The sequence below is a fragment of the Scyliorhinus torazame genome, chromosome 27 (genome assembly GCF_047496885.1).
Source record: "Scyliorhinus torazame isolate Kashiwa2021f chromosome 27, sScyTor2.1, whole genome shotgun sequence".
In the NCBI taxonomy this organism is placed as follows: domain Eukaryota; kingdom Metazoa; phylum Chordata; class Chondrichthyes; order Carcharhiniformes; family Scyliorhinidae; genus Scyliorhinus; species Scyliorhinus torazame.
The window spans coordinates 24,637,392-24,664,592 of NC_092733.1; the positions used below are offsets into that span (position 1 = coordinate 24,637,392).

A 27,201-nucleotide genomic window follows, 5' to 3' on the forward strand; every position below is an offset into this window, starting at 1 on the left:
ATAGTTGAAGGTGGAGAGCTCGATCCTCCACCTTAAGATCTTGTCATTTTTAATTTTGCCCCACTGTGCATTATCGAACATGAAAGCTACCGACCGTTGGTCAGTGAGGAGAGTGAATCTCCTGCCGGCCAGGTAATGCCTCCAATGTCACACAGCTTCCACTATGGCTTGGGCTTCCTTTTCCACTGAGGAGTGGCGGATTTCTGAGGCGTGGAGGGTTCGGGAGAAAAAGGCCACGGGTCTGCCCGCTTGGTTAAGGGTGGCCGCTAGAGCTACATCGGAGGCGTCGCTCTCGACCTGGAAGGGGAGGGACTCGTCGATGGCGCGCATCGTGGCCTTTGCGATATCCGCTTTGATGCGGCTGAAGGCCTGGCAAGCCTCTGTCGACAGAGGGAAGGTCGTGGTCTGTATTAGGGGGCGGGCCTTGTCTGCGTACTGGGGGACCCACTGGGCATAATATGAAAAGAACCCCAGGCAGCGTTTTAGGGCTTTTGAGCAGTGAGGGAGGGGAAATTCCATGAGGGGGCGCATACGTTCGGGGTCGGGGCCTATTATCCCATTGCGCACTACATATCCCAAGATGGCTAGCCGGTTTGTGCTAAAAACGCACTTGTCCTCGTTGTATGTGAGGTTCAAGGCTTTAGCGGTCTGGAGGAATTTTTGGAGATTGGCGTCGTGGTCCTGCTGATCGTGGCCGCAGATGGTTACGTTGTCGAGATACGGGAACGTGGCCTGCAACCCGTGTTGATCAACCATTCGGTCCATCTCCCGTTGGAAGACGAGACCCCGTTTGTGACGCCAAATGGGACCCTTAGGAAGTGGTATAATCGCCCGTCTGCCTCGAAGGCTGTGTACTTGCGGTCACTTGGGCGGATGGGGAGCTGATGGTAGGCGGACTTGAGGTCCACGGTGGAGAAGACCTTATATTGGGCAATCCGATTGACCATGTCGGATATGCGGGGGAGAGGGTACGCATCTAGCTGTGTGTACCTGTTGATGGTCTGGCTATAGTCTATGACCATCCTTTGCTTCTCCCCTGTCTTTACTACTACCACCTGTGCTCTCCAGGGACTATTGCTGGCCTGGATTATGCCTTCCTTCAGTAGCCGCTGGACTTCGGACCGAATAAATGTCCGGTCCTGGGCGCTGTACCGTCTGCTCCTAGTGGCGACGGGTTTGCAATCCGGGGTGAGGTTTGCAAACAAGGATGGGGGCTCAACCTTGAGGGTTGCGAGGCCGCAGATAGTGAGTGGGGGTATTGGGCCGCCGAATTGGAAAGTTAGGCTCTGCAGATTGCACTGGAAGTCTAATCCCAGTAATGTGGGCGCGCAGAGTTGGGGAAGGACGTAGAGCCTGTAGTTTTTAAACTTCCTCCCTTGCACCGTTAGGGTCACTATGCAGAAGCCTTTGATCTGTATGGAGTGGGATCCTGCAGCTAGGGAAATCTTTTGCGCACTGGGACGGATTGTCAAAAAACAGCGCCTTACCGTGTCGGGGTGGATGAAGCTTTCTGTGCTCCCGGAGTCGACCAGGCATGGTGTCTCGTGTCCGTTGATCAGCACCGTTGTTGTCGTCGTCTGGAGCGTCCGGGGCCGTGCTTGGTCCAGCGTCATTGAGGCCAGACGTGGTCGTAGTGCTTCAGCGTCTTCCTCGAACCCCGTGGAGCCGTCGATGCTGGGGTCCATTGTTGCCGTCCAAGATGGCGGCGGGGGTGAACAAAATGGCCGCCCCCATGCATCGCACATGGCTGGGGGGGGTCACAAGATGGCGGCGGGGGTGGACAAAATGGCCGCCCCCATGCGTCGCGCAGGGCTGGGGGGTCCCAAGATGGCGGCGCCCCTCCTCCCCTCGTGGTGGCCGGGACCCAAAATGGCGGCGCCTGCGGGTTGCACATGGGGCGCTGGGGGGGGGTTGGGGAGCGTTTGGAACGCGCAGGACTCCTTCTTCTCCGGGGACAGCGGCGACCCCCCGGGACCGGCACACAGCCGCGAAATGGCCCTTTTTCCCGCAGCTCTTGCAAATCGCTGCGCGGGCCGGGCACCGCTGCCGGGGGTGTTTCGCCTGGCCGCAGAAATAGCAGCGGGCTCCCCCGGGACGACCTGGCATCTGAACCGCGCAAGCCTGTGAGGGGGGGGGGTTTGTCGCGACGGGGGTCCACGGAGCCCAAGGGGCTGCCGCGCGGTCGGGGCCGTAGGCGCGGGTGTTTTGCGCGGCCACATCTAGTGAGGCTGCAAGGGCCCGTGCCTCTGAGAGTCCTAGCGACTCTTTTTCTAAAAGTCTTTGGCGGATTTGGGGAGAGTTCATACCAGCCACAAACGCATCGCGAATTAACATGTCCGTGTGTTCAATCGCGTTTACCGGCGGGCAGCTGCAGGCCCGTCCCAAAATTAGCAGCGCGGCGTAGAATTCGTCTAGCGATTCTCCGGGACTTTGCCGTCTCGTTGCGAGTTGGTAGCGTGCGTAGATCTGGTTCACTGGGCGAACATAGATGCTCTTTAGTGCTGCGAACGCCGTCTGGAAATCCTCTGCGTCTTCTATGAGAGGGAAAATTTCCGGGCTTACCCTCGAGTGCAGGACCTGTAGTTTCTGGTCTTCTGTGACCCGGCCGGGGGCCGTTCGGAGGTAGCCTTCGAAACAAGTCTGCCAGTGTTTAAAAACTGCTGCTGAGTTCACTGCGTGGGGGCTGATCCTCAGGCATTCCGGGACGATCCTAAGCTCCATAGTCCTTTAAGCACGCTTAATAAATTGTAGCGCACAATGACTTACGCGAGACGAATAGAGGTGAAGTCGATGAGGCTTTATTAAGCGTGACTCGTTCCCCGCAGTTCAGCAACAGACTGGATCTGCGGGGAGAATTCCTGGTTCTTATACTCCGCCTTCAGGGCGGAGCTAGAGATCAACAGCCAACCAGGACCCGGGATCTGTCAGCCAATGACATCACGGCTTCACAGTCCCACATGACCCCTAATGCATACTACCACAGAGTGGTAAAGCAAAAAGTGCAGAGGATACTGGAAGTCTGCAGAGGGATTGGGATAGTTTAAGTGAATGGGCTAGGGTCTGGCAGATGGAATACAATGTTAACAAATGTGAGGTTATCCATTTTGGTAGGAATAACAGCAAGAGGGATTATTATTTAAATGATAAAATATTAAAACATGCTGCTGTGCAGAGAGACCTGGGTGTGCTAGTGCATGAGTTCGCAAAAAGTTGGTTTTCAGGTGCAACAGATGATTAAGAAGGCAAATGGAGTTTTGTCCTTCATTGCTAGAGGGATGGAGTTTAAGACTAGAGAGGTTATTTGGCAACTGTATAAGCTTTCAGTGAGGCCACACCTGGAGTATTGTGTTCAGTTTTGGTCTCCTTACCCGAGAAAGGACGGACTGGTGCTGGAGGGTGTGCAGAGGAGATTCACTAGGTTAATCCCAGAGCTGAGGGGGTTGGATTACGGGGAGAGGTTGAGTAGACTGGGACAGTACTCATTGGAATTTAGAGGATGCAGGGGGATCTTAGACAAACATATAAAATTATGAAGGGATTAGATAGGATCGATGCGGGGAGGTTGTTTCCAATGGCGGGTGAAAGCAGAACTAGGGGGCATAGCCTCAAAATAAGGGGAAGTAGAGTTTAGGAGGAACTTCTTCACCCAAAGGGTTGTGAATCTATGGAATTCCTTGCCCAGTGAAGCAATTGAGGCTCCTTCATTAAATGTTTTTAAGATAAAGATAGATTTTTTTTGAAGAATAAAGGGATTAAGGGTTATGGTGTTCGGGCCGGAAAGTGGAGCTGAGTCCACAAATCTCATTAAATGGCAGAGCAGGCTCGAAGGGCCAGGTGGCCTATTCCTGCTCCTAGTGTTCTTATGTGCACGTTAGGTTATGGGGTTGCAGGGATGGGGCGGGTGGACATGGGTGGAGTGTTCATTTGAGGGGTCAGTGCAGACCCGATGGGCCGAATGGCTTTTTTCTGCACTGTAGGGATTCTATGACAACAACATCTCCTCCACAATAGTCCTCAGCACCGGGGACCCGCAAGGCGGCGAACTTAGCCCCCTACTGTGCTCTCTATACATATATGACTGTGTGGCAAAATTTGGCTCCAACTCCATCTACAGATTTGCTGATGACATGACTGTAGTGGGTCAGGTCTCGAACAATAACGAGTCAGAATACAGGAAGGCAATGGAGAACCTAGTGGAGTGGTGTAACGACAACAATCTCTCCCTCAATGCCAGCAAACCTAAAGAGCTGGTCATTGACTTCAGAAGCAAAGTACTGTACACACCCCTGTCAGCATCAATGGGCTGAGGAGGAGATGGTTGACAAATTCAAAATTTCTGGGTGTGCACATCACCAAAAATCTGTCCTGGTCCACCCACATCGACGCTACGACCAAGAAAACACCACAGTGCCTATACTTCCTCAGGAAACTAAGGAAATTCGGCATGTCCTCTCTGTCACTTACCAATTTTTACAGGTGCACCCTAGAAAGCATCCTATCTGGCTGCATCACAGCTTAGTATGGCAACTGCTCTCCCCAAAACCGCAAGAAACTTCAGAGTCGTCCACAGCCCAGTCCATCACACGAACCTGCCTCCCATCCATTGACTCCATCTACACTTCCCGCTGCCTGGGGAAAGCGGGCAGCATAATCAAAGATCCCTCCCACCCGGCTTACTCACTCTTCCAACTTCTTCCATCGGGCAGGAGATACAAAAGTCTGAGAACACGCACGAACAGACTCAAAAACAGCTTCTTCTCTGCTGTCACCAGACTCCTAAACGACGCTCTTATGGACTAACCTGATCAATACTACTCCTGTCTGCTTCACCCGATGCCTGCGTCTGAGTATTTACATTGTGTACCTTGTGTTGCCCTATTATGTATTGTCTTTTAATGTACTAAATGATCTGTGTGAGCTACACACAGAAAAATATCTTTCACTGTAGCTAGGTACACGTGACACACGTGACAATAAACAAATCTAATCCAATCCAATCTAATGACTTGAAGCCACTGAGCAAGGAGCCAATGAGGACCAAGCTTGAGCTTTGGAGTCCAAAATGGTGAGATCTTGAAGGGGACCCAGAGGGTCACCTAGTCGAATGGTGGTGGAATGATCCTAAGAAATCTCATACTTTGGGAAATATCGGGTAAACATTTTGTTCTGAGCATGAAATCTCGCGGCATAGTTGTTGTCGTTAATGATTGGGAGTTCAAATTTATTTTTATCCCTTTGCCGGTCTCCACAGATCACGTAACAACACTTACAGAAAGGAAGGAAGGCTTTGCTTGCATTGGAAGTAGTTGAGGAAGGTTTCACAAGGTGGATTCTTGAGGAAAGGTTTCGCAGATTGGGCCTACACTCTTTAGCGTTTAGAAAAATGAGAGGGTGATCTAATTGAAATATATAAGAACAAAGAACAGTACAGCACAGGAACACTCCAAGCCTGCGCTGACCATGATGCCTGTCTCAACATATACCTTCTGCACTTCTGGGGTCCGTATCCCTCTGTGCCCATCCTTTTCATGTATTTGTCAAGATGCCTCTTAAACGTCGTACCTGCTTTCACCACCACCCCCCCGGCAGCGGGTTCCAGGCACTCACCACCCTCTGTGTAAACAAACATTCTGAGATGTTTCGCTAAGGTAGATACTGAGAGGGTGTTTCCCTCTTGGGGGAAGCCTAGATCTACGGGCTGCAGAGATGAGGAAGAATTTCTCTCAGGGGGTCACTACTCTTTTGTCATTCTCTTCCCCGGAGGCTGAGCTATTGGACACATGCAAAGCTGAGTTAGATAGATTTTTGATCCACAATGAAGGTGCCTCAAATTGAGGCTACCCGGGGTTGTGAATTCCTGCCATGACTGTTCACGCGACTGAACAGGCCGATTCTCAATCCACATGATTTAGAATGAATTAGAATCCCTACAGTAGAGAAGGAGGCCATTCGGCCCATCTTTGGGCATGGGGCAGGACGTCCCATGTGGTTGTGGGATTCAGAGTGTTGGTGCAGAGCGGACAACGCCACTGCAGTCATCTGTAAACTGTGGGTCATGCGTATCAATGTTGGGGCTATCACACAGACTTGTCTGGCCCCAGTTCAGATTTTGCTGCCAGATTTCCCACTCACGACACTTGTACTCATATCAGCATGAATCAATTCACTGTATCACAGAAGAACCACAGAATCACACAGTGCAGAAGAAGCCCTTCGGCCCATCGATTCTGCACCAACACATGAAAAGCACCTGACCTGCCCACCTAATCCCATTTACCGGCACTTGGCCCATAGCCTTGAATTTTCTGACATGCCGAGTGCTTACCCAGGTAATTGTTTAAGGATGTGAGGCAACCCACCTCTACCACCCTCCCAGGCAGTGCACTCCAGATCATCACCACGCTCTGGGTAAAAATGTTTTCCCTCACATTCCCCCCTAAAGAGCCTGCCCCCTCACCTTGTACCTGTGTCCATTCGTGACTGACCCTTCAACTAAAGGTTGCAGGGAGCAACATGGTGGCGTAGTGTTTAGCACTGCTGCCTAGCGGCGCCGAGGACTCGGGTTCAATCCTGGCCCCGAGCCACTGTCCGTGTGGAGTATGCACATTCTCCCCGTGCCTGCGTGGGTGTCTGTGGAAGAATGTTTAAAAAACCAAGGGGAACAGCTGTTCCCTATCCACACTCCTCATAATCTTGCGCACCTTCGCAGGATTGTGATCAAGTTTGTTGGACATCTAAATCTTTGGAGGACAACCCACAGAGCCTCACGATTTACTGAGAGAAAGGCTTTGGTCAGATTGGTGAGTAAAATGAATTTGTGGGAGTGAAGGTTTCTCGGGGAGGCAGACAGGAACAGAGCTGAAGGCCATGATTCTATTGGAAGACGAAGCAGGCTTTGGGGACCAGATGGCTTACACTTTGTTTCTTACGCTCTACTTGTGTCGCAAGTAATGTGCCACGACTGACCTGCAAAGGGAGCGTTCCACTCTGATTCTGCCACTGGCCATTAATCAGGTTGGCGATCGAGTTCATCTGTGAACAAAATGTTTGGAACGCAGAATGGGATGTCTGTGTGAAGAAGAGAAAGGAGCTGTCAAAACCTTCCCGAGGCAGATGGTTAACATCAGTTACATAGAAACCATGGGTGGGGCTTTCCAGCTGTTCCCACTGGCGGGATATTCCTGTTCAGCTGACAGCAATCACCACCCCACCCCCAAGCTGCTGGTGGAGGGCGTGAACAACGGGACAGCGGCAAGACCGGAAGGTCCGCCCACCGGCCACACAACTCGCACTTAACATATTAAAGCATTTTCAGAGACTCCAGTCAAAATATCACACCACACCATGTAAAAGTGATATCAGCGTAGGTGACCTAAAGTTTGAAATATGCCAGTGGCAAAATTGAAGTTTTAAGGCCTGATTTAAAGGAGAGAGAACAGAGAGGCTGGGAAGTTGAGGGAGAGACTTTCTCGTGGCCCCTGATGGTGGAGTAAAAGGATTCTGGGGTTTTCGAGAGACCAGAATTGGAGGGGCACACAGATCCCAGAGGCTGCAGGTTTGGAGGAGGTTACAGAGATCAGGAGGGACGAGGCCATGGAGGTGATTTGAACACAGGAACGACAGTGTTAAAATCAGACATCATTGGACTGGGTGCCAATGTCTGTCAGCAAGCGCAGCGGTGATAGGAGAGCAGACACTGGCACAAATTAGGATAGTGTTAGGTAGGTAGACACGCCTGGACATGAGAAAGGCAAGCGTCTAAACAACAGGTATGCGGAGGCTGGGTTAGAGGTGGGCTTTACGGAGATGTGAATAGTCTTGTTCAATCAGATACACAGATTACACACGTGCATACACACATGGATAGAACTGGTTTAGACAAGTACCTCATGTTTTTTGTATGGAAAACTATATGAAGTGATGTTCCTTTTTAAAATATTTTTTAAGTGTCTAACCAAAGAGAGGAAATAATCCGCAGTTTGTGTGTGCAGGTGTTGTCTCCTTACTTCAGAAAAAATATACTGGCCACAGAGGGAGTGCAGCGACAATTCACCAGACTGATTCTTGGAATGGCAGGATTGTTGTACGAGGAGAGATTGGGTCGACTGTATTCACTGGATGTTTAGAAGAATGACAGGGGGATCTCCGAGAAATGTATAAAATTCTGACAGGGCCGGACAGACTGGATACAGGGATGATGTTCCTTCTGGCTGGGGAGTCGGGGGTTCGGGGTGGTGGTTGGGAGAACAAGGGGTCACAGCCTCAGGTATATGCAGGCGGCCATTTAGAACTGAGCGGAGGAGAAATTTCTTCACTGTGGTGAACCTGTGGAATTCTCCGCCACGGAAGGCTATGGAAGCCAAGTCAGTGCACGTACTTCAGATAGAAATGGATAGATTTTTCAGGCGGGATTTACCGGCTGTTCACGCCGGTGGGAAATTTGTTTTTTCCGGTGGCGATGGGCGCAGTCAAAGGGAAAACCCGTGGACAACAGCCGGACCGGTAGTTTTCGCTGGCAGGCCGCCTTCACCATCAAAAAACACACGGCACGGCAGTCGATCAATCCCGCCCCATGACACCAAAGACATCAAGGGTTAGGGAGAGAGGGTGCGAATATGGCTTTGAGATAGAGGATCAGCTCAGACTGAATGGTAGGGCAGGCTCAATGGGCCGAATGGCCCACTCCTACTCCTATTTTTTATGTTTCTATGTTACCATTGAGAGCAACTTTCAGATTTCCCTGTTTATCTGCGCACGTACAGCCAGCAGACATTGGTACCAGTTTTAGACAGCATTGATGATGAATGCTGATAGGTTCATTGTCATTCCAACCACAAATACTGGACCAATTTTTCATATTCAGGGTAAAAAAATCCTTCATAATTTGTAAACCCCTCTTTAATCTCCTCTTTGCCTGGTCTGCACTGGCAACAGTCTCGGTATCTCAAGCTCCAGCCCATTATCAAACAGTCCCATCCTGATAAATACCTGTCCTGTTAAATTGTTCAAGCTGCATTGGTTCATGCTGGTCCTGGTCAATTCTGTGAAATCAGAAAGACATTCAATATGAAGTTCAAACAGAGAAAAAAACAAATGAGAATTCCAGCCAAATATCTACACAGCAATTGTGAGATTTATCTCGGCATCGAGTATTTCTCAGCCCTGGGTGACTAAGTGCAAATTCTCAGCACAACTCAGTACCAGGTGCAGCCCAGTGACAATAGCTCACACACCCCAGAATCAGAAGATTGTGGTGGCGAGGCCCACTCCCGGGACTTGGGCACAAAATCTAGGCTGACACCCCAGTGCAGTACTGAGCGAGTGCAGCACTCTCAGAGGAGCCATCTGTTGAATGAAATGTTAAACCAGAGCTCTGTCCAAGTCAGGAGTGCCTGTGACCTGGAGATGATGGTGTTCCCATGGAACTGGTGCCTTTGTCCATCTGTGGGGTAGAGAGTGCAGGTTTCAGTTTGATATTTAAAGGTCAATAAAACTTACAAGAAAAATGAATGTTAAATTCCTGTGATCTCTCAAAAACTATTGAGAAGCCAAAGGTCTCGTCCAGCCCAGTGGTGGAGTTATAGGCAACAAAGTGAACACATTTGTATAAATCATGAAGAATCTTGTTAAGAAAGATAACCGTTTCACATTGGAAAAAGAGATACAGGTTCCTAACATGAAGAAATCAATTCCATTTAACGTGAGACTGTTACAATGCCCATCACTGTTGCCAAGCTTTCTTTTCGGCGGGATTCTCTGGTCCGCCAGCCGCGTGTTTCTCGGCCTTGCGCCGTTGGCTAGCGGCGGGATTCTATCTCCCCGCCCATTGCCCAAGGGATTTCCCATTGTCACCACGTCATGCCGCAGGGAAACCTGCAGTCGGGGGTGCGCTGCTGGCGGGAATGGTGAGTCGCAACGGCCGGAGAATTCCAGCCTTTGACTCTCCTCTCCGTTGCTCATTGTGTTTGTGCTACACTCCGCAAGTATTGGATTCTTTGCCAACACACAATCGACTGTGGCTTGAATTTTGCGCACACCCGATCTAAACGCACAAAGAATTGTGCAAAATGACGTTGGGCGTACATCCCAATGCACACGCGTGTAATATTGAGGACGGCAGATGCTTACAGGAGTTGCAGCCACACCCACCGACAATTAAAGGCCAATGGAGTCCATTAAAAGGTCTTCTAACACAGGTTTTACTTTGCCCGTGCGATTTAGCGCTCGTCGTACAGGCAAAAAAAGGCAGGCGGGCGTTAACGGTTTTAACAATTTGTCTCCCAAGGGTGGGATAAAAGACCCTCGGAGCAGAAGGACTCCTATTTTATTTGTGGTTTTGCTGCTGTCATATTTGAGAGTTTTGTCAGATTTCCTTTTGATTGTGCTTGCTTTCAAAACTGGTTCACTTACAAATCGGTGTCAAAGTTCCAACAAAATAGATCAGTCGGTCCAAACTGTGGAACATGGACTTTTACAAAAGATATTGGCCTCCTAAATCCATGGCCATTTGGCACCATGCGACTGTAATTATATGAGGAGGGAGTGAGCATTGTTGATCTGAGGGTAGGGGCTCTATGAATGTCAGGCCCCCTCCCCCCCCACATTACCCACGCCTTCAGGATGACCCAACATACAAATACTGCAAATTTGTCATTGGAAGTGTCCCGACTGACCCAGCAGTAGATGTGGAATAGGACCCAATCCCTGCAGTGTTAAATCAGTTTTTTTAAGAAAGGGTTCGCCTGCAAAACAGCACTTGGTTTGCAGCCCCTAACACCCCCTTCCTCACCTTGCAACCCCCCCCCCCACCCCCCCCCCCCCCCGCTCCCCAACAGCTGTGTCACCTGAGCCGGGTAGTTCAGACCTACTGCAAAAGCAGGTAGACAACATGCACCCGTGCTGACATGGGTGTCCACCACGTTGGAGCATTCTGCTCTCTGGAGTTCAGTAGGTTATGGGTTCAAGCCCCACTCCAGAGAATTGAGCGAGTGGGCCTCCAGACCCAGCACAGTGCTGAGAGAGTGCTGCACTGTCTGTGGTGCCAGTGTTCAAGCGCGATGTGAGCCTGAGATCGCCTCTACCCTCTCAGATGGATGAAAAAGGTTCAAATTGCTGTCTATGGGAGCTTGCTGTATGCAAATTGGCTGGCTGCCACATTCTCCACATTATATCAGTTACCACAGTTCAAAAAGCAGTGAGGTGTCCTGCGATACCCTGAAGTTATGAAAGCTGCTGGAGAAAAGTTTGTTCAATACTTTTTCTTCCCTGATGTAGATAAAGTGAACCCCCCAAATCTTTACCACCTCACCCCACCCACAGCTTCCTCATTTTAATGCTGCCACAAACTTTAAATGAATCAGTGGCAGATGTTGGACCAGACGTTTAGATTTTCAAGGCATACTTCAAAGTGAAGTGGGAACAAATATATATTGAATCAGCGAAGGTTTTAGCCAAGATCAGTTAATTTTCAAAAAGCTGCAGTATTATCACCACAACTTAACACCATGTTGTCGGCCCGATCTGTTTTTTCCATTGGAAGTTTAAGTGAAGTTACCAAAGTCCATTAGACCCATTGCCTGACCTGTTCCCGCCCCCGCTCACAATAGCAGATCAACCGAAAGATGTGTTTCATGTTGGGTGGGCCTTAGTTGGTCACCCAGAATGAAATGGCGTTGAGAATGCAGTCTTGCCCGGGAGAGGGTTCTATATCCCTGTGCACACGCCAAGTGTGAAATTCAGGCCTACGCTGTTCTGGCACAGACAGCTAATATACAGAAAGGGGAATCTCATAAATGATAATCTGATACAAGGTGAACAATGTTGGGAAGTTCAGTTCAGAACAAAGAATGAACAACCACAGCACGATTGCTCTGGGATTCATCAGAGTGTGAAGGTCAAGTCTTCTCTCCACAAATGTTACCAGACCTGTTGAGCTCTGCCAGAATTTTTTGTTTTCATTCCTTGTAAAGAAAAAATTGATCCGCATCAAAAAGTGAAAGACAAATAAAAGTTTTAGATGTTTCCTCTCCAGAAGAATAGTCTTTGCTTTGGCATTGCATCTTTGTTTTATTGGTAAAGGTACGTTCCCTGGTGGTCGTAAGTCATCGCAGGTGCATTCAAAACCTCCAAACATGTTAGTGCATGTTGCATTCGAACCACATGGGGTTTTCTCACATTCATGGATCATAGAAGATACAGTGCAGAAGGAGGCCATTCGGCCCATCGAGTCTGCACCGACCCACTTAAGCCCTCACTTCCATCCTATCTCCATAACCCAATAACCCCTCCTAACGTTTTTGGTCACTAAGGGCAATTTATCAAGGCTAATCCACCTAATCTGCACTATGGGAGGAAACCGGAGCACCCGGAGGAAACCCACACAGACATGGGGAGAACATGCAGACTCTGCACAGACAGTGACCCAGCGGGGAATTGAACCTGGGACCCTGGCGCTGTGAAGTCACGGTGCTATCCACTTGTGCTACGGTGCTGCCCAAACATTTGTTGATATCTGGAAGAAAAATCAATTTATTAATTCTGGTCACGAATGTTGCTGAAAGGGGAGGCATGCTACCAAAGTTTTTCATATTGTACTCATCAGGACTAACCCAACGGTGCCAAATTTCAAATGATCCCAACAATTTCTACGGCAAAAATGCTGATTGGCTGGTAAGTCGAATTTGATTGGCCAAGGCGTTGCCACGGAGAAGATGAAGGGGAATTGCAGACTCCCCAAGCTCCCGAGGTCATTTTGAGAGCTCTGAACCCTGTGACGCCCTGCTCTTGATTCTGAAGAAAGAGACATTCTGGTGATATTCGTCTCTTGTGTCATAGCTCAATTTCTGGAGATGTCAAACTCAGAACGTTAAACCACATTCTGCACCACAAAGAGCAAGTATTTTGCTGGGAAGAGATAGATAAGAGAACATAGAACAGTACAGCACAGAATCCTTTTTTTATATTCATTCATGGGGTATGAGCATTGCTGACAAGGCCAAAACTTTATTATCCAACGCTAATTGCCTTTGAGAAGGTGGTGGTGAGCTGCCTTCTTGAACCGCTGCAGTCCATAGGGTGTAGGTACACCCACAGTGCTGTTAAAAGGAGTTCCAGGATTTTGATGCAGCCACTGAAGGAAGGGCCGATATATTTCCATATCATGATGGTGTGTAGCTGGAGGGGAGTTTGAACCTGGTCGTGAGTTTGAAAGGTGCTGTCTAAGCAGCCTTTGTGAGTCCCTGCAATGCATCTTGTAGCAGGTGCACCCTGCTGCCACAGTGCATTGGTGATGGTGGGAGTGAATGTTTGAGGATGGGGTGCCAATCAAGCGGGGCTGCTTTGTCCTGGATGGTGCCAAGTCTCTTGAGTGGAGCTGCACTCATCCAGGTAAGTCCATCACACTCCTGACTTGTTCAGCTCTTTTGTTCATGTTTGAACCACGGCTGTAATGAAATTGAGGAGCTGAGGGACCCAGACAGAACCCAGAATCGTTGGTCAGCGGGTTATTGGTAAGCAAGGATACTTGATGGCACAGTTGATGACCTCTTCCATCACTTTATTGATGATTGAAAGTAGATTGATGTAATTGGCAGAGTTGAATTTGTCCTGCTTTTTTGTGTACAGGACATACCTGGGCAATCTTCCAGTGTTGTAGCTGTACTGGAACAGTTTGGCGAAGGGGTGCAGCAGTATCTGGAGCACACATTTTCAGTAATATTACGTGAATATTGACAAGGCCCATAGCCTTTGCAGTATCCAGTGCCTTCAGCCGTTTCTTGATATCAGGTGGGGTGAATCAATCGGCTGAAAAACGGCGTCTGTGATGCTGGGGACGTCCAGAAGAGGTGGAGCTAGATCTCCACTTGGCATTTTTGGCTGAAGATTGTTGCAGGTTCTTCAGCCTTGTCTTGTGCACTGAAGTGTGGGCTCCTCCATCATTGAAGATGAGGGTGTTTGTGGAGTCTCCACTTCCAGTGAGTCATTTAATTGTCCACCACCATTCATAACTGGATATGACAGGACTGCAGAGCTGAGATCTGCTCCATTGGTTGTGGGATCGCTTATCTCTGTCTATCTCATGCTGTTTCTGTTGTTTGACATGCAATTAGTCTTGTGTCGACCTGGTGAAGCTACAGCACATCATTTTAGGTCTGCCTGTTGCTGCTCCTGACATGCCCTCCTGCACCCTGCATTGAAGCAATGTTGAGCCACTCACTTTGTGGTACTGGTCGATTGGGGGATATGTTGGGCCATGAATTTACTGTTCGGAACAAGATAAAGATTTAAATTTAAGTTACTTTTTGAAAGATTTTGTGTGTGGTGAATCCTGGATTTGGTTTCATTCTTGCGGTTCTGTGAAATGAAGCCACGAAGTCTAAGCCCTGTTTGTACACATGCATTTTAAAAAATATATGTTTTTCTTAAAAGTTTTTTCATTTTAACAAATAACACAACTCCTCGAGATTGGCATAGTATGAATGCCTCAATATAGAGGAATACAGAAAAAGTCAGGAGAATAACACAGTTGGGTCAGCTTAATCACAAAACCTGGTGCCTCCCGATGTACCAACAGATACACTAGAGAATGGGTTAGAGGAGGATATGGCTGTGGTAGTCACCACTGTTGTATTATATTGTATATATGGGTATTACGGTAAGGCCCCTGTACTACAGGTACGGGGGTAGATCCCAGCCTGCTGGCTCCGCCCAGTAGGCAGAGTATAAATGTGTGTGCTCTCCAAACAGCAGCCATTTTGTAAGCTGCTGTAGGAGGCCACACATCTCTGTGTAATAAAGCCTCGATTACATTCCAATCTCGTCTCATCGCAATTGATAGTGCATCAATGGCCATGTAAACATGGTAAGGTGGTGTACACCTTCACCATGACGAGTGCTCGCACAGCCCACGGGAATCTGGGATACGATCTTCGCGCCATGTTCTGGCGCGCAGCAGAACACATCTCCCCCAGCTCCAGTCGTACCAGAGGCATCAATAACACATTATGATGCTGCCAGACCTGCTGGGATTATCCAGTATTTTCTGTTTTTGTAACACATTCTGATGTCCCTTTCTCGGCTAAAAGACCTGTCTGTACCTTTGCAGGAACCAGTCGATTCTTTAACCCCAAAATAGCAAAGACAAAAACCGCATGAACCATTTGCAAAGACACTAGATCTGAGAGGATATTTTACATATAACCACCAGATGTAATATATCCCCAAACTCTCGCCCAGTACAGGGTGATCATCATTCCTCACATTTATGCAGAGAAGACAAACAAATATTCACAGTTGGTACGGACAGTAATCACTGCGCTTGACATCTTGCAACACGCTAACACTGACAGGATAGAGAAACACTACCGAGAGCAGAGATCTCGGGATAACAGGGTACCCGGAGATAGTCATGAGCATGTCCCTCATCACAAGACAAAAAAGGAAAAAGCTGCTCATCGAAATCTCACTCAAGATATCTCAGCCAAGAGGAACATCCCAAGCAGAGGGGAGCATCAGGATACTGCCCACAGTGCTGGGCATGGCTTGGCATTGTACATCTTCATACACAGGAGCCAGTGAACCAAGGATACCCACACCATTCCCAGATTCACCATATTACCAACCCCATTCCTCTCAAATTAAAATGGTGACACCCAACCGACCCTATCAACATATGAGGATTCACACCATCCTCCACTGAGGAGACGTCACCAACAAGAAGAATGGTCAAGACACCCACCAACTGGGCGTCTCGGAAGAGGCATGATCCCCCCCCCGACACAGTGAGGGAAACCCCCTGAGACACGAGATACCAAATCGGGACCTGCATCAGCAAGGTACCTACCCAAGCAAGGAAAGAAAATCCCCAAAAAGAGAGGAACACCAGGATTAGACAAAGAATGCCAGAGAAGATCCAGTACCTTACACCATCGCCCAAAGGATAGCAGGAGTAGGTCAGGGGGTAGCCTCAATAGAGTCAGAACACTGCCTCCCCAGGGGAGACCCGGTTTCAAAAAGGAGGGTAATCAGGAATCACTCTATAAGACCACATGGAGGAGGCTGGTTCTATCCCCCACCCAGCCTCCCCTCAACCCGAAGGAGGAGTCCCAAAAATGCCGATCAATAGCATTCAGACTCTCACTCAGACTCTGCAGCTCACAGGCTACTACCTCAAAGAACAAAGAAATGTACAGCACAGGAACAGGCCCTTCGGCCCTCCAAGCCCGTGCCGACCATGCTGCCCGACTAAACTACAATCTTCTACACTTCCTGGGTCCGTATCCCTCTATTCCCATCCTATTCATGTATTTGTCAAGATGCCCCTTAAATGTCACTAACGTCCCTGCTTCCACCACCTCCTCCGGTAGCGAGTCCCAGGCACCCACTACCCTCTGCGTAAAAAACTTGCCTCGTACATCTACTCTAAACCTTGCCCCTCTCACCTTAAACCTGTGCCCCCTAGTAATTGACCCCTCTACCCTGGGGAAAAGCCTCTGACTATCCACTCTGTCTATGCCCCTCATAATTCTGTATACCTCTATCAGGTCTCCCCTCAACCTCCTTCGTTCCAGTGAGAACAAACCGAGTTTATTCAACCGCTCGTCATAGCTAATGCCCTCCATACCAGGCAACATTCTGGTAAATCTCTTCTGCACCCTCTCTAAAGCCTCCACATCCTTCTGGTAGTGTGGCGACCAGAATTGAACACTATACTCCAAGTGTGGCCTAACTAAGGTTCTATACAGCTGCAACATGACTTGCCAATTCTTATACTCAATGCCCCGGCCAATGAAGGCAAGCATGCCGTATGCCTTCTTGACTACCTTCGCCACCTGTGTTGCCCCTTTCAATGACCTGTGGACCTGTACTCCTAGATCTCTTTGACTTTCAATACTCTTGAGGGTTCTACCATTCACTGTATATTCCCTACCTGCATTAGACCTTACAAAATGCATTACCTCACATTTGTCCGGATTAAACTCCATCTGCCATCTCTCCGCCCAAGTCTCCAAACAATCTAAATCCTGCTGTATCCTCCGACAGTCCTCATCGCTATCCGCAATTCCACCAACCTTTGTGTCGTCTGCAAACTTACTAATCAGACCAGTTACATTTTCCTCCAAATCATTTATATATACTACAAAGAGCAAAGGTCCCAGCACTGATCCCTGTGGAACACCACTGGTCACAGCCCTCCAATTAGAAAAGGATCCTTCCATTGCTACTCTCTGCCTTCTATGGCCTAGCCAGTTCTGTACCACCTTGCCAGCTCACCCCTGATCCCGTGTGACTTCACCTTTTGTACTAGTCTACCATGAGGGACCTTGTCAAAGGCCTTACTGAAGTCCATATAGACAACTGCCCTGCCTGCATCAATCATCTTAGTGACCTCCTCGAAAAACTCTATCAAGTTAGTGAGGCACGACCTTCCCTTCACAAAACCGTGCTGCCTCTCACTAATACGTCCATTTGCTTCCAAATGGGAATAGATCCTGTCTCGAAGAATTCTCTCCAGTAATTTCCCTACCACTGAAGTAAGGCTCACCGGCCTGTAGTTCCCGGGATTATCCTTGCTACCCTTCTTAAACAGAGGAACAACATTGGCTATTCTCCAGTCCTCCGGGACATCCCCTGAAGACAGCGAGGATCCAAAGATTTCTGTCAAGGCCTCAGCAATTTCCTCTCCAGCCTCCTTCAGTATTCTGGGGTAGATCCCATCAGGCCCTGGGGACTTATCTACCTTAATATTTTTTAAGACACCCAACACCTCGTCTTTTTGGATCTCAATGTGACCCAGGCTATCTACACACCCTTCTCCAGACTCAACATCTATCAATTTCTTCTCTTTGGTGAATACTGATGCAAAGTATTCATTTAGTACCTAGCCCATTTCCTCTGGCTCCACACATAGATTCCCTTGCCTATCCTTCAGTGGGCCAACCCTTTCCCTGGCTACCCTCTTGCTTTTTATGTACGTGTAAAAAGCCTTGGGATTTTCCTGAACCCTATTTGCCAATGACTTTTCGTGACCCCTTCTAGCCCTCCTGACTCCTTGCTTAAGTTCCTTCCTACTTTCCTTATATTCCACGCAGGCTTCGTCTGTTCCCAGCCTTCTAGCCCTGACAAATGCCTCCTTTTTCTTTTTGACGAGGCCTACAATATCTCTCGTCATCCAAGGTTCCCGAAAATTGCCGTATTTATCCTTCTTCCTCACAGGAACATGCCGGTCCTGAATTCCTTTCAACTGCCACTTGAAAGCCTCCCACATGTCCGATGTTGATTTGCCCTCAAACATCCGCCCCCAATCTATGTTCTTCAGTTCCCGCCTAATATTGTTATAATTAGCCTTCCCCCAATTTAGCACATTCATCCTAGGACCACTCTTATCCTTGTCCAGCAGCACTTTAAAACTTACTGAATTGTGGTCACTGTTACCGAAATGCTCCCCTACTGAAACATCTACCACCTGGCCGGGCTCATTCCCCAATACCAGGTCCAGTACCGCCCCTTCCCTAGTTGGACTGTCTACATATTGTTTTAAGAAGCCCTCCTGGATGCTCCTTACAAACTCCGCCCGGTCTAAGCCCCTGGCACTAAGTGAGTCCCAGTCAATATTGGGGAAGTTGAAGTCTCCCATCACCACAACCCTGTTGTTTTTACTCTTTTCCAAAATCTGTCTACCTATCTGCTCCTCTATCTCCCGCTGGCTGTTGGGAGGCCTGTAGTAAACCCCCAACATTGTGACTGCACCCTTCTTATTCCTGATCTCTACCCATATAGCCTCACTGCCCTCTGAGGTGTCCTCCCGCAGTACAGCTGTGATATTCTCCCGAACCAGTAGTGCAACTCCGCCTCCCCTTTTACATCCCCCTCTATCCCGCCTGAAACATCTAAATCCTGGAACGTTTAGCTGCCAATCCTGCCCTTCCCTCAACCAGGTCTCTGTAATGGCAACAACATCATAGTTCCAAGTACTAATCCAAGCTCTAAGTTCATCTGCCTTACCCGTAATACTTCTTGCATTAAAACATATACACTTCAGGCCACCAGACCCGCTGTGTTCAGCAACTTCTCCCTGTCTGCTCTGCCTCAGAGCCACACTGTCCCTATTCCCTAGTTCTCCCTCAATGCTCTCACCTTCTGACCTATTGCTCCCATGCCCACCCCCCTGCCATACTAGTTTAAACCCTCCCGTGTGACACTAGCAAACCTCGCGGCCAGGATATTTATGCCTCTCCGGTTTAGATTCAACCCGTCCTTCTCATACAGGTCACACCTGCCCCGGAAGAGCTCCCAGTGGTCCAGATAACGGAAACCCTCCCTCCTACACCAGCTGTTTAGCTGCTCTTTCTTCCTCTTTCTAGCCTCGCTGGCACTTGGCACAGGGAGTAATCCCGAGATTACAACCCGAGAGGTCCTGTCTTTTAACTTTCTGCCTAGCTCCCTGAACTCCTGCTGCAGGACCTCATGCCCCTTCCTGCCTATGTCGTTAGTACCAATATGTACAACAACCTCTGCCTGTTTGCCCTCCCCCTTCAGGATGCCCTCTGCCCGTTCGGAGACATCCTGGACCCTGGCACCAGGGAGGCAACATACCATCCTGGAGTCTCTTTCACGTCCACAGAAGCACCTATCTGTGCCCCTGACTATAGAGTCCCCTATTACTATTGCTCTTCTGCGTTTTTACCCTCCCCTCTGAACATCAGAGCCAGCTGTGGTGCCACTGCTCTGGCTGCTTCTGTTTTCCCATGATAGGCTATCCCCCCTGACAGTATCCAAAGGGGTATACCTGTTCGAGAGGGGGGCAACCACAGGGGATTCCTGCACTGACTGCCTGCCCTTTCTGGTGGTCACCCATTTCTCTGCCTGCACCTTGGGTGTGACCACATTTACATAACTGCGATCTATGACGCTTTCCGCCACCTACATGCTCCTAAGTGCATTCAATTGCTGCTCCAACCGAACCATGCGGTCTGTGAGGAGCTCCAGTTGGGTGCACTTTCTGCAGATGAAGCCATCCGGGACGCTGGAAGCCTCCCGGACCTGCCACATCTCACAGTCAGAGCACTGCACCCCTCTAACTGACATTGCGTCAATTAATTAAAATTAAAATAAAATTTTTAAGTTACTGTTAACTATCTGTTTCCTAGCACTAGATTTCTAATATAAATGCGAAATTTTAATATAGTACTCTCCGATCTCTGGCTTAGATATCCCTCTAAATTATAATTAAGTAATTATGTTTAATTAGTTACCAATGCTTAATTTTTTAAATTTAGTGTAGATTCCCAACCAGCCACTCAGGCCACAGCTTTTCTGTGATGTCACTTCAGTTTCCCCCCGACACACACAATTTGACAAAGGTATAAAAGTAAAAATGAGTAAAAATCACTTACTTACCTTCTTACCCTCTGAGTGTCTTAGATGTTCTCAGGTTCTCTCCCTGATAGAGACTGCTCCTCCTCCTCCGAACGGCTCCCGAAACTAGGCCGCGATCTGTTAAAATCTCCGCTCCGACTCGCAGCTCCCGCGCTTTTTAAATCTCCCGCGCTGTTTTCACCGTCCCGGCTCTCTCTCCTCCCACGCTGTTTTCAGAGTCCTGGCTCACTCAGCTCCCGCGCTGTTTTCACTGTCCCGGCTCACTCAACTCTCGCTCTGTTTTCACTGTCCCGGCTTACTCTCCTCCCGCGCTGTTTTCGCTGTCCCGGCTCACTCAGCTCCCACGCTGTTTTCACTGTCCCGGCTCACTCAGCTCCCGCGCTGGTTTCAGAGTCCCGGCTCACTCACCTCCCGCGCTGTTTTCACTGTCCCGGCTCACTCAGCTCCCGCGCTGTTTTCAATTTCCCGGCTCACTCTCCTCCCGCGCTGTTTTCACTGTCCCGGCTCACTCAGCTCCCGCGCTGTTTTCACTGTCCCGGCTCACTCAGCTCCCGCGCTGTTTTCAATTTCCCGGCTCACTCAGCTCCCGCGCTGTTTTCAGAGTCCCGGCTCACTCAGCTCTCGCGCTGTTTCCCAGTGAACTCCTATCTTGAGAGGGAGGGCAGACCAGGAGCCCCAAAACGGGACAACTCGGGGAAGGGAAACTCACTCCACCACCCAGCCCAGCCTCTGCCCGACCCAGGTAAACACAGAGCCTCCTGACCTAACTTATCCGACCAAGCGACCACCAGCCACGCAGCCAAGAGAATTTTGAAGGGGACAAGTCCAGCAAGGATTAACTAACCACACCCAAGCGCACGTGACCACACATTGTCCAACAACTCCACAGACTAGAAGGAAGAATCACAAGGAACTCAATCCTCTCTCGGATACATGGGGCTGAATTCTCAGCCGTCGGGATTCCCCGTTTTGCCGGCAGCTCGGGGTTTCCCGATGGCGTGGGGCTGCCCCACATGGGAAACCCCATTGACCACCCAGCGAAACAGAGAATCTCGCCCATGATCTTTCACAGGAGATAATCTTGGATTCCAAAGAACAAAGAACAAAGAAATGTACAGCACAGGAACAGGCCCTTCGGCCCTCCAAGCCCGTGCCGACCATACTGCCCGACTAAACTACAATCTTCTGCACTTCCTGGGTCCGTATCCTTCTATTCCCATCCTATTCATATATTTGTCAAGATGCCCCTTAAATGTCCCTATCGTCCCTGCTTCCACCACCTCCTCCGATAGCGAGTTCCAGGCACCCACTACCCTCTGCGTAAAAAACTTGCCTCGTACATCTACTCTAAACCTTGCCCCTCTCACCTTAAACCTATGCCCCCTAGTAATTGACCCCTCTACCCTGGGGAAAAGCCTCTGACTATCCACTCTGTCTATGCCCCTCATAATTTTGTATACCTCTATCAGGTCGCCCCTCAACCTCCTTCGTTCCAGTGAGAACAAACCGAGTTTATTCATCGCTCCTCATAGCTTATGCCCTCCATACCAGGCAACATTCTGGTAAATCTCTTCTGCACCCTCTCTAAAGCCTCCACATCCTTCTGGTAGTGTGGCGACCAGAATTGAACACTATACTCCAAGTGTGGCCTAACTAAGGTTCTATACAGCTGCAACATGACTTGCCAATTCTTATACTCAATGCCCCGGCCAATGAAGGCAAGCATGCCGTATGCCTTCTTGACTACCTTCTCCACCTGTGTTGCCCCTTTCAATGACCTGTGGACCTGTACTCCTAGATCTCTTTGACTTTCAATACTCTTGAGGGTTCTACCATTCACTGTATATTCCCTACCTGCATTAGACCTTCCAAAATGCATTACCTCACATTTGTCCGGATTAAACTCCATCTGCCATCTCTCCGCCCAAGTCTCCAGACAATCTAAATCCTGCTGTATCCTCAGACAGTCCTCATCGCTATCCGCAATTCCACCAATTCCAGAATCCAAAAATAGCCATATCACCCACCACCACACCAAACCAGCCACCCACCACACTGCCATGGCGCTACGCATCTTCTCTATAAATGAAGTAGCGGTATCTATAATGTACTCCCTCTTTTTAAATGCAAGGATTATAGCAGGAAATGAAAGGCAAAATGGGTTTGGTACTCCACAAACCATGGGCGTGAATCCTGCCCCCGCCGGTTGCCAAATTCTCCGGCACCGGATATTCGGCGGGGGTGGGAATTGCGCCGCGCCGATTGGCGGGACCCCCTCCGGCAATTCTCCGGCCTGCGATGGGCCAAAGTCCCGCTGCTGGAATGCCTGTCCCGCTGGCGAGAATCAAACCACCTCTCTTACCGGCGGGACAAGGCGGCGCGGGCGGGCTCCGGGGTCCTGGGGGGGGGCGCGGGGGGGGCGATCTGGTCCCGGGGGGTGCCCCCACGGTGGCCTGGCCCGCGATCTGGGCCCACCGATCTGCGGGCGGGCCTGTGCCGTGGGGGCACTCTTTTCCTTCCGCCTTCGCCATGGTCTCCACTATGGTGGAGGCGGAAGAGACCCCCTCCACTGCGCATGCGCGGGGATGCCGTGAGCGGCCGCTGACGCTCCCGCGCATGCGCCGCACGGCAAAGTCATTTCCGCGCCAGCTGGCGGGGCACCAAAGGCCTTTCCCGCCAGCTGGCGGGGCGGAAATCAGTCCGGCGCAGGCCTAGCCCCTCAAGGTGAGGCTCGGCCCCGCATGATGCGTAGAATTCCGCACCTTTGGGGCGGCGCGATGCCGGACTGATTCGCGCCGTTTTTGGCGCCGGTCGGCGGACATCGCGCCGATTGCGGAGAATCCCGCCCCTTGTGTCACACTACCGACTCAGGTGTGGTTTTCACCGTAACTGGATAACAGGCAACAACCTCCTCTGTGCTCATCTATCGTACACCCTTGTCAGGAAAAAAGGCAATATCATAAAATCAACAGCATAGTCACAAGGGGATAAAGTTCAGGACTATTGATGAAGTGCAGGATAATAACACCATCCATGGAGCTTGGAAAGACCGAAGGAATGACAGGATTGTCGTGCAGCAGTCAGGATCCCTCCAGAGTTCCATCGAAGTGCCTGCACCACTGCCACACCGTCGTCCCGACGCCCAGGCAACAAGAAACCCAGGCCTTGGCGGGAGGCGGCGACCTAACGTGTCTAGCTGCCTCCAACCCCTCTGAACAAGCATTGCCGACAAGACAGTGTAAGACCAGTGGTCGGGATTTCCAACTGACCCCAGTCCTTGATGACGGGATACAATATGCTCCGTCAGTCCTTGATGACGGGATACAATATGCTCCGTCGAACCCGAAATGCTCAACCTACAAATTGACATTGCAAAAGCATGGCAGCCAACTCTCAAATGTGGTTGAGAATTCGTCGCCCGTTCCCGTCAAAAGACCAGGGGCTGGATTCTCCGATAATTTGGCTCAGTGTTGACGTCGTCGTAAATGCCGTTGCGTTTTACGATGGCGTCAATGGTGCATCAATTCAGCGGCCCACAAGGGGCCAGCACGGGTGCCACGGGAAGTGCCCGAGGGAGCGGCTGTCGATACACGGGTTGCGTCATTGATGCGAAGCCGCCGCGGCTTAGAAAATTCCTCCGACACAGAGCCGACGCAGGGAAGGCGGCTTAAAAAACTCCCCCCCGACACAGGGGAGATGGCCGCCCGCCGTGCAGACCCCAGATTCCAAGAGGGCGAATTAGACACCCTCCTGGAAGCCACGGAGCAGAGAAGGGGGGGGTTCTGTTCCCCGGGCCCGGCCGCAGGACAACAGGCGCCATCGTTCGGCGTTGGTGGGCGGAGGTGGGTGAGGCCGTCACCACTGTCGGTCCGGTTGCTAGGACACGTGATCAGTGCAGGAAGAAGCTGCACGACCTACTCAGGGAAGCCAGGATGAGTACCCAGCACCAACCCCCTACCCATGTGACCCCCCCCACTCTCCTCCCCCCCCCCCCAGGTAGACGGTCCAACCCCGCTCTGATCCACATGACTACACCCACCCATGCCAGCCATAGTGGTCTGGTGCCCTGTATACCTATGCCATCATCGACCCAACCGCTGGGCTGCAGGCATCGTCTAAAACTGTTGATGTTTATGTGCCTCCACCCACCCCCCTCCCCAGGTGAAGTCCGCCCATAACCGCAGGGAGCGGGAGAAGATGGGGGGGGAGCACCTGAATTGCGTCACCTCACCGTGCATGAACAGAGGGCACTGGACATTGTTGGCGGACCCGAGGAGCGGGAGGTTGCCGATGCCGAGGTCGCAGGCACGCCACCAAGTGAGCCCCGCCTGCCTGACACAGGTGCCCATCACAACATATTCGTGCCAACCCCACCCCCTCACCCCACTCCCTAACCCCACCCCCTCACCCCCGTCCGTCTGTCTAACCATACATGCTGTCTTGTGTCTTACAGGACCAGCCCGTGATGGTCCCGGCCCATCCAATGCCCCCCCGCCAACAGCCAGTGCCAGGGCCGGTGCCCCCAGCGACACGAGCACCGGCGGAGAAGCCCTTGACACGAGCCAGGGCACAATGACAGAAGCACAGGGCACAGACACACAGCACACAACGACACGGGACAGAAACACGGGACAGAAACACAGGGGACAGACACACAGGGAACAGACACAGCACACAACGACACGGGACAGAAACACAGGGGACGCTCACACAGGGGACAGAAACACAGGGGACAGAAACACAGGGGACAGACACACAGGGAACAGACACAGCACACAACGACACGGGACAGAAACACAGGGGACGCTCACACAGGGGACAGAAACACAGGGGACAGAAACACAGGGGACAGACACACAGCACACAACGACACGGGACAGAAACACGGGACAGAAACACGGGACGCTCACACAGGGGACAGACACACAGCACACAACGACACGGGACAGAAACACAGGGGACAGACACACAAGGCACGGACACACAGCACACAATGACACGGGACAGAAACACGGGACGGAAACACAGGGGACGCTCACACAGGGGACAGACACACAGCACACAACGACATGGGACAGAAACACAGGGGACGCTCACACAGGGGACAGACACACAGGGGACAGACACACAATGACACGGGACAGACATACAGGTGACTGTCACACAGGAATCCAACGCACAGCACAACACGACACAGGAGACCCCAGGACTTCGGGTACAATGAGAACTTGGACTTGCCGTCACTGCTATCTCCTACCCCTTCCACCATCGCAGAGACTATCACATCGGTTGGCCTCTTTAGTGAGGAGGCTCCTGGGACATTTACTGGTGAGCACTACACAGCCGCTCCGGTTCAGCACGTGAAGGTAGGAGCAGCCGAGGGGCCGGACGGTCGGAGGGCAGCCCGGCCCCATCAACCAGCTGACACCCAGACGGGTCCCGGGTTCCTGGAATTTCCACTCCCACCCATAGATCTGATGCAGTCAGCGAACCAGGGACTAGACAAGGGGATGACTGCCGGCATCCAGCACCTGCAGGCACAGGTGGAGGAGTGCGTCCGCATGCAGGAGCAGGGAGTGGTGCCGGTCATGCATGCCACACAGGCCGATACCGCACGGGTGCCGTCTGTTGGACATGGGTCATGTTATGCAAGGCCCGGGGCAATCCGTGCAGGCGGGGGCCGTGGCCCAGGACAGGGCTGCCCACTCGCAGGCAACCATGTGCCAGAGCCAGCTGCAGATTACAGCGGCGCTCCTCAGTGTGGCCCAGTCCCAGCAGGCCATGGCCCAGTCCCAGCAGGTCATGGCCCAGTCCCAGCAGGCCAGGGCCCAGTCCCAGCAGGTCATGGCCTAGTCTCAGCAGGCCACGGCCCAGTCCCAACAGGCCAGGGCCCAGTCCCAGCAGACCATGGCCCAGTCCCAGCAGGCCATTGTTCAGTCCCAGCAGGCCATGGCCCAGTCCCAGCAGGCCAGGGCTCAGTCCCAGCATGCCAGGGCCCAGTCCCAGCAGGTCATGGCCCAGTCCCAGCAGGCCATGGCCCAGTCCCAGCAGACCATGGCCCAGTCCCAGCAGGCCATGGCCCAGTCCCAGCAGGCCATGGTCCAGTCCCAGCAGGCCATGGTTCAGTCCCAGCAGACCATGGCCCAGTCCCAGCAGGCCATGGTCCAGTCCCAGCAGGTCATGGCCCAGTCCCAGCAAGCCATGGTCCAGTCCCAGCAGGCCCTGGCCCAGTCGCAACAGGCCATAGTTGCGAGCATCCGTGCCATTGCCCAAGAGCTGGCCGGTGTCACACAGACCCGGAGGGAGATGGCGCAGTCCCAGAGGGAGGTGGCACAATCCAGTCAGGGATGGTCCACTCCCTGAGCTCCATGGCCGCTAACGTTCAGACCCTGGTCGATGTCACAGCGGGACTCAAGGACTGGCACCGCCAGGTGTCGGGGGTGCCACGGGGGATGACTCCGCTCGCACTAACGTCCCATGGAGAAACCCGGGGGCTATTGGGCACCCCGAGGGAGGAGGAGGTGCTGGGGCCCGTGCCGGTGACTCCTGCAGGGAGGCCCTGGAACACCGCAGCACCTCGGACTCCCCCCCCCCCCCCCCACCCCCCCACCGTCGCTGGTGCATCTGGTGGGCAGCGGGCAGAACTGGGCGGCACCACGCCAACCGGGATGCCCAAGGAGCAGCCGGGCCCATCCAGGCCGGGCCACCCCAAGAAACGTGCGCCAACGGGGACCCTAGTCGCACGGCAGGGCTCACAGCAGTCCACCTCCACTCCTGCTGAGCCGTCTGGGGAACTACGTAGGCGTAGTGATAGGGCCCGTAAGG

General features: G+C 51.4%; 1 protein-coding gene across 1 annotated transcript in view; it reads right to left on the reverse strand.

Annotated features, from left to right (window-relative positions):
- Positions 1-27,201, reverse strand: part of LOC140403312 (adhesion G protein-coupled receptor E2-like) — a 117,573-nt gene that overhangs the window by 60,715 nt on the left and 29,657 nt on the right. Inside the window, 2 exon segments of the mRNA XM_072491156.1 lie at positions 6,967-7,068; positions 8,989-9,041. Coding sequence (XP_072347257.1) covers positions 6,967-7,068; positions 8,989-9,041 — 155 coding nt within the window.